Genomic DNA, 16392 nt, shown 5'->3' with positions numbered 1-16392 from the left:
ATCTCAACAAAATGGATTCCGTGGATTTCGGAAACAAAATTCTCGTTAACGATGTATTTAAATTATGTTTCATAATAATTTTCGTACCCACCACTGAGATTTTCAATGCTCTCCTTGTAACTGATAACATCTTGATTTTAGTCTTGATAATTTGTTCACTATAATAAATTTTTTCCGTATTAATATAGGACATCTCGCCAGTAATTTGTACCTTGGGACCTCCTTCTGCAAAATATTCTATGCATCGCCACGGTTATATTCGTAATGAAGATTGATTGATTGATTGATTGATTGATTGATTGATTGATCGATCGATCGATCGATTTACTTATTTTTTATTTAGTGCTCCCGAAGTAAAGCTTTTGTTAAGCTATGAATAATTTACAAAAGCTGTCGATCGTCATTGAAGATACCAATTTCATCTTGCATGCAACATGCACGACGAACTCTTGCTGCGCCTCGATATAAGTGAATGCAGCCATGGAGTGCTGTGTTCCTTAATAAAAGTATACAACCAATATAAGAAAGCGTTTGAATAGAATGAATATTTCCAATAATTTCACATGATTGTCATATAACTTCTCTGCCAAATACCAAGCGTTGGATTTATGCTGGCGTCGCTCCATAAGTAACCTTGGTGTCATAGAACAGTGAATCACAATAATAATCGCTACAGAATAGTTGTCCACTTAATTAATTAGAAGTTATATTCAGCATCAAAGCTCTGTTGAGTGAAGGTATTCTCCTGGCCCGTTGATGCATCAACAGGGATGCCATATGACTTAGCAAGGGTGGGACTTGATGGGTATTGCAGCTCTCAGTAATTGACACATCTGGAGCAGACCTTCCTGATCGACAGAGTACTGAGTAGAATACTTCGGACGTCCATGAAGACTTATCGGTCTACTCTTCAGCATTATTGAGAGGATTGAAGTTGCTTTAATAAGATTTAATAAGAGGTACAAAATGAAGGCATAGTATAGTGAGAACGAACACTTTACTGTCGGCGGTGGTAAGACGGGCAAAAGCCTCAGTCCGGTGTCCCGCTGGCGGATTTCGTCAGGGCAGTGCCGGAGTACGCTGCCAGCATGGAGGCAGTGGAAGTCTGTGCCACTGGCGGATTCAGAGGTGACAGAGGTTCCTGCGTACCTACGAGCTCGTCGAAAGTTAAAACTCAGGACAGCATTTCAACGGTGACAGCGAAAAATATATGTGCACGTGCTTCACGGTGCCTCTCGGCGGATGGTGAACGGCAGGTCCCATTACACCAAAGCACACCCAGAAATTTCTCTCCAGCGTTAAAAATTTCAACCACTGTTCTCGCAGGAGTCGTGAGCACGCAGCAGCTGCCGTGCGTCACTGATTTATCTCATAGTAGCCTGACGACAAGACCACCGGGGACGAAAGCATGTGACCAACTCGGCGCGAGACACCGACAGAGCTCTTGACGATGACGACGAAATGGTTCCCGAGTCAGCCAAGTTCGGCCAGTGAGGTTTCTTGCAATTAAGCTACTGAATCATCTGTCAAGTATCTTCCTTTTGTCCGTCCCTGCTGTGAACCGCGGTCAGGAAAAACTACCAGAGTCTCGATTTCCCTTGTTGAATAATTATTTGGAAACAGCCACAGCTGGAACAGCTGGTATAAAAACATAGCAAAAACATCTTAATACACGTTGCTCCCGTACAGACTAAACCGTTGTGACAAACGGAACAGCGGTTACCAAACGCGTTTTCGAGGTGTCCTGGAGCTTTGAGAAAGACGCCAATGTAAAGCCACCACCTCCTCCACCGCAACAGCATACACAACAGCATCATCTTTCCCGCTATGGATAACCGGAAGGGAATCAAAATAAATAAAAGCATTACAACGACACGTTTCGACCGGCAAACGCGCGGTGAGGAAGACGACGATCATGGCGGGCCGTTCCATTGGCCCCACGTCTTCCTCTTCTTCTGTGAGCTGCAGCGCCGACGGCGGTGCCTGCATCCACAGCGCGTCCCTTGCAGCTGAGTGCGCTGATCAGTCGAGGGCCCTCGTCACCATGCCCCCCGGCGGGCACCCCAGTCCCGGCGGCTGAGGTCCCCGGCGGACCTACGAGGGCCCCGAACAACAACCGCGACTCCTAGCGGCGCCTCCACCGTCCACCGCCAGACCAGCGCGCAATGACTGGAATGACTGAAACGCCAGGACGACCGCTGGAGACCGGACTCGCGCGGTTCTTCGCCCGCAGCACCGTTCTCATCACAGGGGTCACAGGCTTCGTTGGCAAGGTGAGCGTCTCGTGTCCGTCGGGGCAAAGGGACACGCAGAGCGTCCCCGCAGGCGCTACCCTCCGTTTGCAAAAGGGGCAACGCGTGATCAGCTGTTGAAAGACGGCGGGTGATGTGCACGCATGGCACCTGGCGTTGTGCGCTGGCCGTTTGAAGTAAAACACTCGCGTTTAGGCGCTGCGGCTGTTTTCACCGCGCTCGTGGTCCATATCCTGCGAGTTTCGGTTGTAAAATGACCTCCCAGCGTTATCATGAGGAACGCTTCCGCACACAACTGTGAAGATGTCTGGTTGGTGAACGCAAACGTGCTGCTCGTCCGTTGATCGTTCGCCGCAGCATCACACGGGCAGAGACGCTCACTGGCGCTGAAATTCCAAGACTCCAAGACGAGCGTGCATGAACTGCAAGACACGTTTCGAGGTTTTCTCCGTGTTGCATCAGTGCTAGTAAGCATGTCCTTCTCTCTGACGTCCGCAAGCATGCACTCACTTCTGTCCACGAATGAAATTCCTCTGCTCGGTGAACAATCTCATGGCTTTTACTGTTCGTCGTGATTGTCGCATAGTCGAGGCACGTTTTCACCACAGGGTGCTCGTAACTGTTCTTAACAGCTGGGTACGAGGGATGTGTGCTGCTCTGCACAGGTTGTGGATACCGTTGGAGGTATAGTTGATATGGTTTGGTTCTGCGTTTCCGTAAAGGAAGCCGCTACGCGCAAATCGCTGGGTACTGTATTCACAAGTAATATTTTCGTGATGAATAATTTCCACACTACTTAAACCCCATTTGTAGCAATCATGTTCATATGTATATATATGTCACGAACTTCGCGCTCCTGACCAGATATAGCGCTCAATACGTTCGCGAATTTAATTGCAAAATGGAGGCCTGAAGCCTCCAGCGCCTTCACTTCTTCAGGCAGTGCATCAAGAGAAAGCCGGAACTTTGGGCACGTCGCTTTGAGACCTACTACGACTACTGCCACCTTTCGTAGATTTGGCACTATCATTACGTGCATGAGACCCACTGTTGAAACCGCCATCGCTGAAATTCTGTTCCGCGCCACCTATGAAGCTTTGTCAGGCGTAGATCTTATGAAACCTACGTCCCTACGTTCCTTTCAAAAAAGCGCTAGCACTTCACCCACTGCTGTGAACTTGTTTGGTTTCAAGTTTTCATATACACGTGCTCTTTTTGCTACCGATGGTGTGTGTATACAGATCGATGATTAACACATGGTGTTCACGCAGTCAACTTTTAACTTACACACAGATTGCGATTGGCAGTATGTGGTCTCTGGATTTTTGTTTTTGTTTTTTGCACGAGTTTACACGTGCTCCATGAGTGACTTGCACCAAGCGATCTCGTAAAATACAAATGGCTGAGGCCTTCAGAGTAACACCGCTATTATCGATAGACCGTTCTATTACCTTTTCCTGGGCGTCCCTCCACAAACATGAATTTCTCACGACGATTTTAAAGCCCCTCAACGCAACAGCGGTTCCCGCTGTTATGAGACTCGCCGATAAAAGTGTATCTTCGAAGCCTTCTTCCGCGTTTTGACGTCCTTGAAAAGGCTGCGATTATCCTGGTCTGCACGTTACGCTTTTTAGGCGAGCGACCACTTTCGCGGTCTCTGACAAATTTTATCTCGACTGCATGCCGTTATGAGGAATATGTCCATGGTATGACCTCTACGAGCCTGAAGCAGGGGGGGGGCAGGTACGGGGGGGGGGGGCTAATGGAAATGTTATCTCTATACAGCGAGGACGGCCAGTTGTATTTGTGTTCTCTCTTACGAGTACCTCAGGGCTGTTGCTATAGTTGTTTTATTATTTAACGAGAAGGAATGGCAGAAGATAGGCCGTGAACATAACTACCTCACCTATCGGTGGACAACTGAAATGTCCCGCAGCCAAGGAAAAGAAAGACAGAAGGACTTCGCTGAACTCCAAGAAAAACGAAGACCCTCTCTAACGAAGTAGGCATAGTGATTGCGAAAAGATAACCACTAATAAATCAAGATATAAAAAGAAATATATTACATAATGTTACGCTGTAGCAGGCACGGAATGAAGATGTATTTAAAGAATATGTACAAACAAGCTCGTGTTCTCAAGCCTCCTTGGTTTCATATAAGGAGCAGCCTTATTTATGAATTTATTGTAAGTCTATATATAGGCCCTGGTGCCATGTGTAAACTTGATTTATTATTATTATTCTTTATTCTTTCCTTTTGTACATTTATGGTTTGATAAACATGTTTAATCATTCATTCGAGTTACCAAACATTGAACAAGATGTTAGAGCACGCACGCAAGACCATGGCATCGTCTTCATTGACAATATATGCACGATGCCCGATGTCTTTGAATATAGGCGCATAACACAATAATGCCCCTGTCACACGAGGAGATAGAACCTCGGTTAAACTTAACCATGGTTCACAGGGTTAACCGCGGTTAACGCGAGCGGGGTTTGCCAGTGCTACACGGACTCGGTTCAGTAAACCGACACGACCTCGTGGTCATCATGCGTGCAAAATTGTTTAAACCAGGTTCCCAGTGTATGATGAAAAAATAATAGTTAGCATACAGATACATGTCGTAATAAAATATACGCTCACTGCGTTAATACTGAAAGCCTTTAATAACTCAATAATATTGAGCAGCTTGGCTATTTTCACATTAAGTCTTCCAACACTGGTTGCCGTAACCGGCGTAGCATTTACGAGAGCCAAAGCATTTCTTTGCGTCTCTTTTTTGATGTACGTTGTCCTTGCGGCGTGTTAGCAGTTTGTGCTCATTATTTCCTCTGCTTCAGGTTACGACTGTCGTACGTCCCGTAGGCTTTGCTGAGAGTACTTGACGTCGTGTGTTGTTCTGTGCTCAAGTGGTTTGTGTGTGTGTGTCCGCCGTCTTGCCTGTTTCTCGGTTTGCCAGAGTAAACCGAGGTTGTCAAGCTCGGTTTGCGGTAACCATGGTTAGGGGACGGTTACCTCTGCCGAGTGGCTACCGGTAACTGCGGTCAGCCGTAAACGTAGTTAGCTTAACCTCGGTTAAGGCTGTCCGTGTGCCAGGGGTATAGCAGTGCCAAATATGTGGCCGAGACAGTTTCGGCAGCTTGCTACGCGTGTAGTTGTGATTTCCTTTCTTTTGTCGCCGTAGCTATATATAATATATGGTTTCTTTAACGCTCTGAAATTCTGCATACTCATGTACGTATTCTGAACCCGTATCCGCAAAATCCTCTTACGGTATAATTTTTCGTAAGAGAAAATTCCATCCAATCCTGATGCTGGGCGAAGGCGGCCTGCCATTGGCAAGTAGCACTTGCGAACGAGAAGCTTTTACATTCGGTCCCTGTTTCCCAGAGTCGAGCAATATAATAAGTACTACGCAAGTATTAAGGCCAGGCGATAGGCTTTGCAGTAATTTCTCGCGAACACCAGAAACTGCGGCTTCGTCAGGAAGCACCCACCATTTGTGATGCTTTCGGCACAATTGAGCATGTCTGAAACTTCACTATTCACTGATTGCGTTAAGTGACCCAACTTTCCTCAAGCGCGCAATAATTAAGGCACCAATTAGCCCCGGCGATAAAGCAGCGTTCTAACAACTGAAGTGCCTTTCAGACACGGGCAAGCAAGTTCGCAGGCCGCGGAATAAGTTTATTCCGTAAACTGATGTCAGTTTGTGGATTATATGCGAGTATGCGTTACGAGTTCTGAAGCTCAAAGGTCAGGGGGGAGGTTGTCGACTACGAGTGCACATCTGAGATGTACAGGGAGATTAATGCGCTGCAACGGTGATAGCGGTACATCAATAAGGAGGAGGTAGTTCAATTCAGCTTGTCTTGGGAAAGCAGCAGTTTGAGAGGTCGATGGCTGCCGACAACGACAATTAAGGTTAGCTGTCTTCACAGAGACGCCTACTCGAGGAGCCGCAGCTGCCCATCCTGTCGCCTTTGAGAGGTTTTTTGTGTGCTACGCCGCGAATAATGAGAGTGAAGAAATCACGGTTTAAGCTGTGTATAAGAACGCCGTTTTCGAAACGTAATATTCTCGTGATTGACCATTCTCAACGCTTAATATGCTCATTTCTATTCTCCAAATCAGCATATTGCTACACTACGTTGGGCGACGGATAAAAAAGGAAAACGGTGTTCGCATGTACTTACAGAAGCTTGGTATGTAGCTAAGCCTCTTGCGAACATTGTTAATCTCATCTAAAATAAACATGTCATACCTTATCGGCATTTAATGCGCCGCATTCCCTGCGTCCCAATAGTTTTGCGTGGCGAATTTAAGATGACTAGCCAACTACGGCCGATATGCGCATTAGGCCCATTTTGATGTCTGTGCCGAGTCGAGTCTTTCCTAACATTTGTCTCAAGTGTCGCGGAAGAGGCACCACCACTTTGACTGGCAGCACCCGCCGCGCGACAAGAAAGTCCGTGTCTACAAACTCACTTTCGTGTTTACACGAGGGAAGTCGGCGTTACGTTGACCCCGTCACCGTTGTCAACTCCGCAGACCCGCCTTGCCAGACCCCCGTGCGCGGTGTCGCGCGTGCCCGCCCTAATGGAACGGCTCGTCCCCCTCCCCCCTCTTCCTCCTCCTCTTTTTCTTTTTCTTAACCTCGCCAGGTCACCGTGTCCCACATTCAGAGTAAACGTTCTGAGTTGTTTACGGTAGGATGGATCAAGCACCGCTGTTAATTCTCCGACCCATTGTGACAGCGCAAACACTACACTCGCGCGTTTATCGTTTTCGCTGCTCAGCATGTGCATCCGCAGCGGGCGTCGCAAAGTGTGAGCTTGCTCATGGAACGTTAGCGCCATGGGGACTCGAAATTAAAGGGTGGTCACGTAAAGGTAGCATATATGTCTCAGTTAGTGTGTATTCTGTTCCGTGGCTCATGGCACACATACGTGCGGCGTGTACCGCAAGACACACTTAAACGACACCGCTTGGTTTCAGGCGGCCGTTCCTTGAAATCTCAAAACTTCAGAAATTCGCTTCTTATGCCCACTGCAGTGCGTGATGAATTCGGCCCACCGGGATCACTAAGCTGATAGAGCAAAGCCGATGTCTATGCGAGGGTGGTCGCGAACGCTCGAGCAAAAAAGCCCGTGGGGCACGTCGCTGCACCCACATGCCTAGCGTATACAGACAAATACAGCGCTGTGCTTTTTTGCCTTAAGCTTCGTCCCTTTCTTTGCGTTTGTTTTGTAAATCGTTAATGTATAGGCGGAGAGAAAATAATGCGGATCATGGGAATACTTGGCAAATGCCAGCCTTCTGACGGCGGACTCTGACTCTGCCAGACTGTGAAGGCAGGCGCTTGGTGTAGATAGTGGCGTTCGAATGGTGTCTTACCCGCAAGGATGGCAGTTATCGAACTTCCGGCAGACCTTTCAAGTCTCGGAGTCTGCCGCAATGCGTGCTCTTGCCGCACCATTGGAGCGTCTTAATCAGAAATGAATTTTAGCTTGAAGCCCGTGCTTGAGTTGATCTAAATGACGCCTGTTATGAACGTGCCGAAGCAAATTCGACGAGCGTATCAGGTATGTTCACATCCGGCGTCATTTAAGCCTACTCAAGCATGGACTTCAAGTTACGATGCATTTCCGAATACGGGGGTTGAGCATCGGGCTTAATATGCACCACCGCTTAGAGAGGCGCACCAGCGCGCGCACCACAAGCTTACAGAATCTGGCTCCGGAATTGCGACAATGCTTATTGGAACGCATGGATTTGCAACTTATGCCAGCAATAAAATACCGGTCTCGCTGTTGAATTTTCGTCTGCAACAAAAATACGGGGGGGAGCTCTTCATATAAGGCTTAAATTAAAGGCCACTAAACTTTGGACACACGCCGAATATGGTCGATCGCCAAAGTTGGGACATTTATGTTGGAATGTTTCACAAGTGTCATGTTTCGTCCAATTTAATTTTTCTTATATATATAAACAGGTATGGCGGGAATTTTCTGCGACGGTGACGGCACCTTTTTCAGCAAACGTGCCACATCTGTATGTGTATACAGGGCCGACGGCATGCGCGTTTCCTCTTGCATCATCAGCATCCGCAAATTTACTCAGGTTAGTAGTATTACACATCGTGCGGATCACGTCAGGCGTTCCCCTCGTATAGAAACACAAACATCTGACGCCCACACCCAGGCACGCGTGCTTGCGTCGGCCCGCCAGCGGCTTCTTGCGTAAGTGCTCCGATGCCGAAAGCCGAGTAAGCGGGCAGCGTAGAACGTGGTCCCTTCGATCTCTCCGTCCTGCGTACACTGCACTTTCGTTTTCCCTCGCCGTCGAGGCTTCTTCTCGGGTCATCGGTCACGACAGCGGTTTGTCATCGAGGAACAGTGACGCGCGACAGACACTACCTTTCTCTCCCGTCAGAGCATGGCGGCAAAGAACAGCTCTTTCGCTTTGTAATCGCTTATTTTCGCTATAAGCATGCAGCGCTGTCGGAAAGTATAGCTCTTCTTACGTTACCCAATTAGGGCCGAGCCAGCCAAACTCGCCCGTGCCATACAGCCAAACTCGCCCGTGCGAACGACCTACGATTGAGCGGTGCCTTGGCTATGCTGATTGTTTTAGTAAATGGACACCATTTAATCAGGCAGCGCTTTTAAGTGTAAACATATCGAATACAGCTCATTCGTTCGCTAACTCCAGTACTGGTAGCCTTCTCCAAGGATAGCCGGATCAGGAAATGATAGGGTTCCGGGGTTGGCGGACAATCTCTGATAGAGCCAGCTTTGCTGCTGCGACAGAGGTATTATACGGTCTGTGACAACAGCCTTTGTTTTCTAGGCACACGAACGGTCATGTTCCCTCAGCCCTCTTCTTGTGTGTATGATTTTCGATAAAGCGATTAGAAATGGCCACATTTCCTCGAAATAACTTGAATCTGGAGTATTAAGCAATAATTACACCACAACGAAACTGTTGCGCTGCGAAGATCCTCACACAGACGAAGACGCGAAAAGAAAACGAGATGAATGTCATTATTCATGAGTCTCGTTTCTATTGCATTTCCTCTTATATGTTGAGAGGCGGTAATGCAGAAACTGTAGCGCCTACGTTAATATAGTGATAGGTTATGTGGGGAAGACAGAATGCAGCTTACTGTATGCTTGCGGGGATGCAGGCAACGCCCCTGCACCTGTGCGCGTGCAAACACTGCACAGAATTAGGGAGGCAGAAGATCGAGCGCCGCTTCCTGGCTTTCGCGACGGCGCGCCGTGACCGCTGTACGTCGCCGCCGCGGCATCCCGCTCTCGGCCTTGTGGCCCTAGAGACGCCGCATGATGGCGAGCAAACAAAGGACCGGCTCCCACCACCACGCCGGCTGCCGGTTCTTTCTTTTCCGGATTTCGCTGACGTTTCTGCTGAATGTACGCATGTACACGCCGCAGTGATTGGGGGCCTTTGTCTCGCACGCTACGTGTATACGGCACATTTCTGTGTCATCTGACCGGACTTCGAAACGCGCTCAGGGGGCAAAACCAGAAATGGCTCGCTAAATGTTGCAAGACGAGAACAAGGTGAAAGAGGAGCCAACGTTTCGACAAGTGGACTTGTCGAAAGTTGTTGCTCAGTTTTACACTATAGCTGTGGCCTTGAATAAGACAAGTCAAAACATTGGCTCCTGCTTTCACCTTCTCGTTTTGTTCGTCGCCTTGAATTTCCATCTCCCGCCTTCCCCGTGTTTTCCGTGGATCGCTAAATGTTGGAAGCATAGCGTGGCTTTGCCGTACGAACGGGGCAGCGTCGATCGTGGTGGTGTCGTGTACAGACAAAAACCGAAAGGTAAAATTCTGACAAGAGCAGAGAAATGGAAAAGTTGCGTTTCAGATGAGACACGCTGGTGTGCTTGGTTTGAGCTCCGACGTGCGATATACATCGTTCATCTGAGCAGGGAAAAACCCAGTGCTCGTTTATATGAACTCAATTGAAGAAACTGTTGCGTGTGGTTCATTATTAGACTTGTCCTGTTCGCATTTTCTTTGTGCCCAATAATACGTTGTAATTCTATTTCCAATTGCCACTGGTGGAATAAAAACCATTGTCGCCACTTCCTTGTATCGCAAAACTTGTATACGGGGCAGGCACATCATTGGTCATGTATGTGACGACGGATATGTACATGAACCTTCTGAAGCACATTTGCCAGGCATGACGCCAGTTTCTAACGACGAATATAGTTGGAAATTTTAATCCCAATCTTTGCGATAACTCACGCAAGCGTAAGAGGAAATGTAAACCGGCACGTACTTGAGGAAGATAAGCGAATAGCAGTGGTAAGGTGTGCGTACAAGATAGGTTTGGCGCTTTGGAAATAGTTCGAACAAGCGCAACGTTCCTTCTGTTACAGTTTATCGCAAAGTCCTCCTTGTTTCAGTTGAATATACCAGATACACATTTGGTACCCAAATATAATGATATATGTTTTACAATATAGCTCAGTTTTTCAAACATTACGAGGAAACATAAGCCTAATTTCTCCAGTTATCATTAAAAATATTATCTCTCGCTCTCTCGCGAGAAGGTAGGCGAAACTTTGTTAAGGTAGGCGGAACCGTCCATACAGTGTAAAGGAGATACGGGAAGCACGCATGTGAGTGAGCGTGTCATTCAGGTATGCCTTCCGCGAAGATTAGAGTACACTAAAATACGACACATTAATTACTACTGTCTCTAGAAATAAAGCCACAAGGCCGACGAATTTAATCTCGAAATAGCGCGTCAAGTAACACGATGGCTTTACAAGCTTCCTGGAAAAAAAAAGAGGACCTTCACAGGGTTATAATAGGTCCACTCCTCCATTAAAGTATCCGTTACGTAAACAGCGTAGAGCAACATCATTCACTGGAACAACTTATGGACGTCGCGACTTACTATTAGACGCTTTGGTTATTGAATTTTGTCGAACAGGTGATTGAGTTGGATTGAATTGAACAGGTAAAGTTGGCCTCAATTTAAATACTAACTAAGACATTTCTGATAAGTCATGAGAGTTCCTGCGAATAAGGATCCTCCCTGAACTGTAATCATGATAATTTTTTGTTGCGGGATTTGGGTGTATATATTGTTTTGTTTTGAAATTCAAGTTCGTCAGATGTATATGCAAGTTCATGTGAAGTTCATGTGAAGTTTGTAACCTGCATGTAAGAAGTATGTCAGGATGTACAGGATGTATGTCTAGGATATATCTGATATGATGTGTATCAAATGTAAGTGTACATTGTAGAACGCCAAGTGGAGCGAAAGGGTCTATCAGCATTATGGACTAAAATATACAGGAACGCCGACTCGCCTATATAACTTGCGATGCATTTCACGCGGCCAACTAATGTGCAATAACAAGCGTCAAGAATTCAACCGCGTCTCTACCTCCGCTCACCTGCTTCCTTCTTCTTGATTTCCAAGTTGGCGTCAAATATTCGCGCAGTTCGGCGGTCGAGTCGAGAGCCCTTTCAGCTATGAAAATATTAAACGACCAGATGGAACGCTTTCGGTGTTAGTTGTCGCTACTTGAAGCGGTGTACTACTGCGGCATGTTTTTCGATGGTGAATGCAGCGGATAAAGATACGATCGGTTGATTTCCAAGAGAAAAAAAAGTGTTATGTGACCGAAGTTACCCATATCTCTTATAATAGCGTAGATAAGTGCGATAACAGCACTCTGTTTGAGCGTAGCAGTAGCGTGATACTATTGACTTGCGATAGTGTTTGCGGGCACTAAGCTAACACAAGCAGAAAACAACATGCCTTGCGCGTATATGCTAGCCCACTACTTAATTCGCGACCGTAACTAAAATAAACTTGCATTCGTTTTAAGCAGAGTTCCAGCATAAGACAAAACTGTATGATGTTTCTTAGTTCCTGTGGTGTGCCCTTAGTAATATTAAAGCACGGCTGCCACCAGTGGACGAACTAGGTGGTGTAGTGTTTAGTAAACACACCTGAATGCTTTAATTGTAGCTGGGGATGTCAGCTATAGGCTGCATGCCTGCTGAAGCATCCCACGACAGAGGCCGAAACATGCCATAAATTGAAGTTTATGAACAGAGACAAGAGACAAAATACGCTCAATCAAGCAAAGCTCCACACCAGAATTTCTCTCAGAGACGTACCGAATGCACGTAAGGCAGTTCACAGCCTTTCATTTCATTTTTTGAATTCACGAATGTAACTTGAGTGAAATCACACCAACGTATAAACCCGGATAGTTTAACAGCCGCCACCATAGGGCGGGTGTGGTGGTGGATACTAGCACTAGTAAATATTAGAGCGCAGCTCTTAGGGGACCGTTACTGCGGCGAGCGTCGGCGTTAGCGGTGTAACCGTGCGAACGAGCACAGCGAAAGATGAAAAAGCGAACGCAGAGCGGGAGACGAAAGACGCGAGCCGCGAATGGTGGAGACGAGCAGCCCCTTCAGTGACGGGCGCGCGGGAAGCTGGTGTCATGCGGACTCGCCCGACCGCTCAATGCGTACTCTTATCTGGTCTCAGCAGGACCGCTCGTTTCGTAATATCGTCTGCTCGCGTCTACTCTCGCTCGCGCTTGTTTCGATTGTCATGGTTTAGATTGTTTTCTAATATGATTGCATGCGCGACGCGAATTGCATACTATATACTCTCTGGAAGCCACGCGGCACCAGCGATTACACTAGAGCCTTCAACGAATCATTTATAAAGGCCGACGCGCTTGACCCTCAGATCAAAATTTGTGCGATTGCCGACTCTGCTACGCGTCTCTCTCAAATTATTTGCCTCGCTATATCGCCAAGTGAAAATACGTCTATAGTGTCGTGGTCGGACCGCTGGCGCGAGTTGTTGGGAACTCGGCGCTGACGCCCGTGGTTGCACCTGGGTCGCAAGCCCCAAGGGTAGCGTTGGCCTGGCGGCCTGGGGTACAACTGGAAGCATCCGAAGGTCCCGGCAAAGCATGAGTCGACTGGTAACAACAAAACAACTTGTTTATTCTAACATCGCAAAGAGTTGGCGGTCAGGTTGACCGAAGTAGAGAGACGGGAGTGCACGTTACTCAACAGAAGAAATCGGAGCCCTCTTTTGGCGTCCGGGGGCAGCTGCTTTTATACTCTCGCAGTTGAGGGCAAGAAGGAACCCCTCTCTAGACGAGCACGTGACTGTGCCGCTCGGGCACAATGGGATAAGGTGACGCATACTGTCGTGTCGCCGCCGGTCGGGCACAATGGGGAGGAGAAGGTGACGCATACTGTCGTGTCGCCGCCGGTCGGGCACAATGAGGAGGAGAAGGTGGCTCACACTGTCGTGTCGCCGCCGGTCGGGCACAATGGGGAGGAGAAGGTGACGCATACTGTCGTGTCGCCGCCGGTCGGGCACAATGGGGAGGAGAAGGTGGCTCACACTGTCGTGTCGCCTGTCAGACCCCCTCGCTTCACAGGGGTTGGGAGCTCCTCTCCCCGGCTGCCGCGCTTCGACAAGCGTGGGCACCAATATGCACATACACTCACACACGCACATGAAGACACGTGGCATCGGAACATGCCTGGACGCGCTTGGCGGGGAGGCGTAGCGGCGACGCCGAACGGGCCAAAATGTCTGCCGCTTTGTTGCAGCCGCGCCGGCTAAACCGCGCGTCGTAGGCGAAACGTAACAGACCGCCCCGCCGGGGGAAGGAGATCCCGATGGACAGGGGACTGCATCCGCTGTCCGGAGGGATGTCGCTCGATGATGCTCATAACCGAAGTCGGGCGTCCCTCGACGTTTCTTGAGCGCAGCGCACAGAGAAGGCCTCGTTCTCTCGTTCAGGTTCGCACAGGACACTGCAAAGTGACTTCGGGAGAGTTCACATTTTTGTTCTCGTTCCCGGCAAGCGTTAGAACTACGCTGAAACTCAACCGCTCAGTCAGCAAGCACGGCACAACCCTCACTAAGCCCTGCCAGGCTCTTTCCCCTTCTATACCACTGCCTAGTTCCTTACAGTAGTCTAGCAGCACTTAGAACGCGTCCACAAATTGGAAAATTGCACTAGAAAGCATGTCATCACTTTGAAACACTAAACAAAAGCAATATGTTAAAAATCCTGCCTCAGGAAGAAAAACATCAGTAACAAACAATTTTGAGGCTGATTCCTACGTTAGGGGCTTCGACTTAAGCCATCGGCGTTACCGTTGAGACTCCCCTTTTTGTAACGCACCTAAAGGAATATTGTTGCAAAGCGAGGCTCCAGCGCAGGAGGCGGCCATTTTTGGGAGAGATGGTCTGCAGCCATTGGAGAGGGCAGTGATCCGTCTCAATGATAAACCTCGAGCCGGCTAGATAGCATGACAATTTCTGAACGGCCCACACGAGACATGCACACTCTTTCTCGGTGGCGCTATACGCCTGCTCACGACTGGTCAGCTTACGACTAGCATACAGGACGGGGTGTTCTACTTCTCCATTTTCCCGTTGGCACAGTACAACGCCCATGCCTCGCTCACTAGCATCGCACTGAACAACGAACCCTTTTGTATAGTCTGGCGATCGTAGCACAGGCTGGCTTGTTAGGGCACTCTTTAGGGCGCTAAAAGCTCTTTCCTTTGTCTCGTCCCAGACGACTGTTTGAGGCTCTGTTTTTCTTAGAGCATCCGTCAGGGGAGCCGCGATATCAGAGTACCTGGGGATGTACCTCTGATAGTAGCCGGCGACACCTAAGAACGACCGAATATCGGTCTTCGTGCGCGGTTGCGGGAAGTCTCGCACAGCGGCCACCTTTATTTCAGAGGGGCGGCGACGACCCTGACCAATCACGTGACCGAGGTAGACAACCTCGGCCTGTGCTAACTGGCACTTAGGAGCCTTGACTGTCAAGCCCGCTTCGCGCAGGCGGGTTAGCACTGCCCGCAAGTGTGCCATATGCTCAGACCAGGATGCGGAGAATATCGCTACGTCGTCTAGATACGGTAAAGCGAATTCTTGCTGTCCCCGCAACACTTTATCCATGAGGCTTGAAAAACAGTATGGCGCGTTCTTCAAACCAAAACTCAACACTTTAGGACGGAATGTTCCCATTGGTGAAATGAACGCCGCATACCTACTAGCCTCTTCTGTAAGTGGAACCTGCCAATAACCCCTGACAAGATCTAGGGTGGAAATAAACTGAGCGCTACTAACTTTCTCAAGGCGCTCCTCGATGTTAGGGATCGGATAAATTTGATCCTTAGTGATGGAATTAAGCCTGCGGTAGTCGACGCAAGGACGAGGTTCCTTGCCCGGTACCTCAACTAAAATCAAAGGGGAGGTATAATCACTCTCACCTGCCTCAATAACACCGAGCTGTAGCATTTTCTTTACCTCAGCCTCCATAATATCGTTCTGGCGGGGTGACACCCGATACGCCTTGGATCGTACTGGCTCTGCGGAGGTAAGTTCTATATCATGAGTAAGTACAGAAGTCCTACCAGGCCTCTCAGAGAACAGACCTTGAAACTCTTGTAAGAGCTGGTGTAGTTCGGCTTTCTGCTCAGGCGACAGCGGTGCTTTACTGATAAGGTCACTAATGACTTGACCGGTGTCTTCCCTGTTCGTCACTGAGCCTAGTCCCGGAAGTTCGACCGGAAGCTCTTCAGGAACGTTTACCATCATGCTCACTACTGCTTCCCTTTGTCTATAAGGTTTGAGCAGATTACAGTGGTAAACTTGCTGTGCTTTCCGCTTTCCTGGCAGACTCACCACGTAGTTAACGTCCGACAGTTTCTGAACAATTCGTGCTGGGCCCTCCCACTGCACGTCTAGTTTGTTGTTTAGCGATGTGCGCAATATCATGACCTCATCGCCTACCTCAAAACGACGGGCCCTGGCGGTCCGATCATAATAAACCTTGGCCCTCTGCTGGGCCTTTGCCATTGCTTCACCTGACAACTCCTGTGCCCTTCTTAAGCGTTCGAGGAGCTTAAGCACGTACTCCACCACGACTGGGTCGTCGCCCCTGCCTTCCCACGATTCTCGAAGCATGCGAAGCGGAGACCGAAGCGAGCGACCGTACACCAGCTCAGCTGGCGAAAACCCCGTAGCTGCATGCGGCGCGGTCCGTAATGCAAACATCACCCCAGGCAGACACAG

General features: G+C 48.6%; 1 protein-coding gene across 2 annotated transcripts in view; it reads left to right on the top strand.

Moving 5' to 3' along the window:
• The first annotated feature begins 1930 nt into the window (after positions 1 to 1930).
• The window catches only part of LOC142578794 (putative fatty acyl-CoA reductase CG5065), a 97424-nt gene continuing 82962 nt past the window's right edge, over positions 1931 to 16392 (top strand). Inside the window, exon 1 of one of the 2 annotated variants that reach the window (XM_075688371.1) lies at positions 1931 to 2273. In XM_075688371.1, coding sequence (XP_075544486.1) covers positions 2166 to 2273 — 108 coding nt within the window. In that variant the 5' untranslated portion in view covers positions 1931 to 2165. The remainder of the gene's footprint in view (positions 2274 to 16392) is intronic. The other variant, XM_075688373.1, reaches the window with a different exon arrangement.

The sequence above is a fragment of the Dermacentor variabilis genome, chromosome 4 (genome assembly GCF_050947875.1).
Source record: "Dermacentor variabilis isolate Ectoservices chromosome 4, ASM5094787v1, whole genome shotgun sequence".
In the NCBI taxonomy this organism is placed as follows: Eukaryota; Metazoa; Arthropoda; class Arachnida; order Ixodida; family Ixodidae; genus Dermacentor; species Dermacentor variabilis.
The sequence above is the reverse complement of the archived record's forward strand: the minus strand, read 5'-3'. Positions and strand labels throughout refer to the sequence as shown.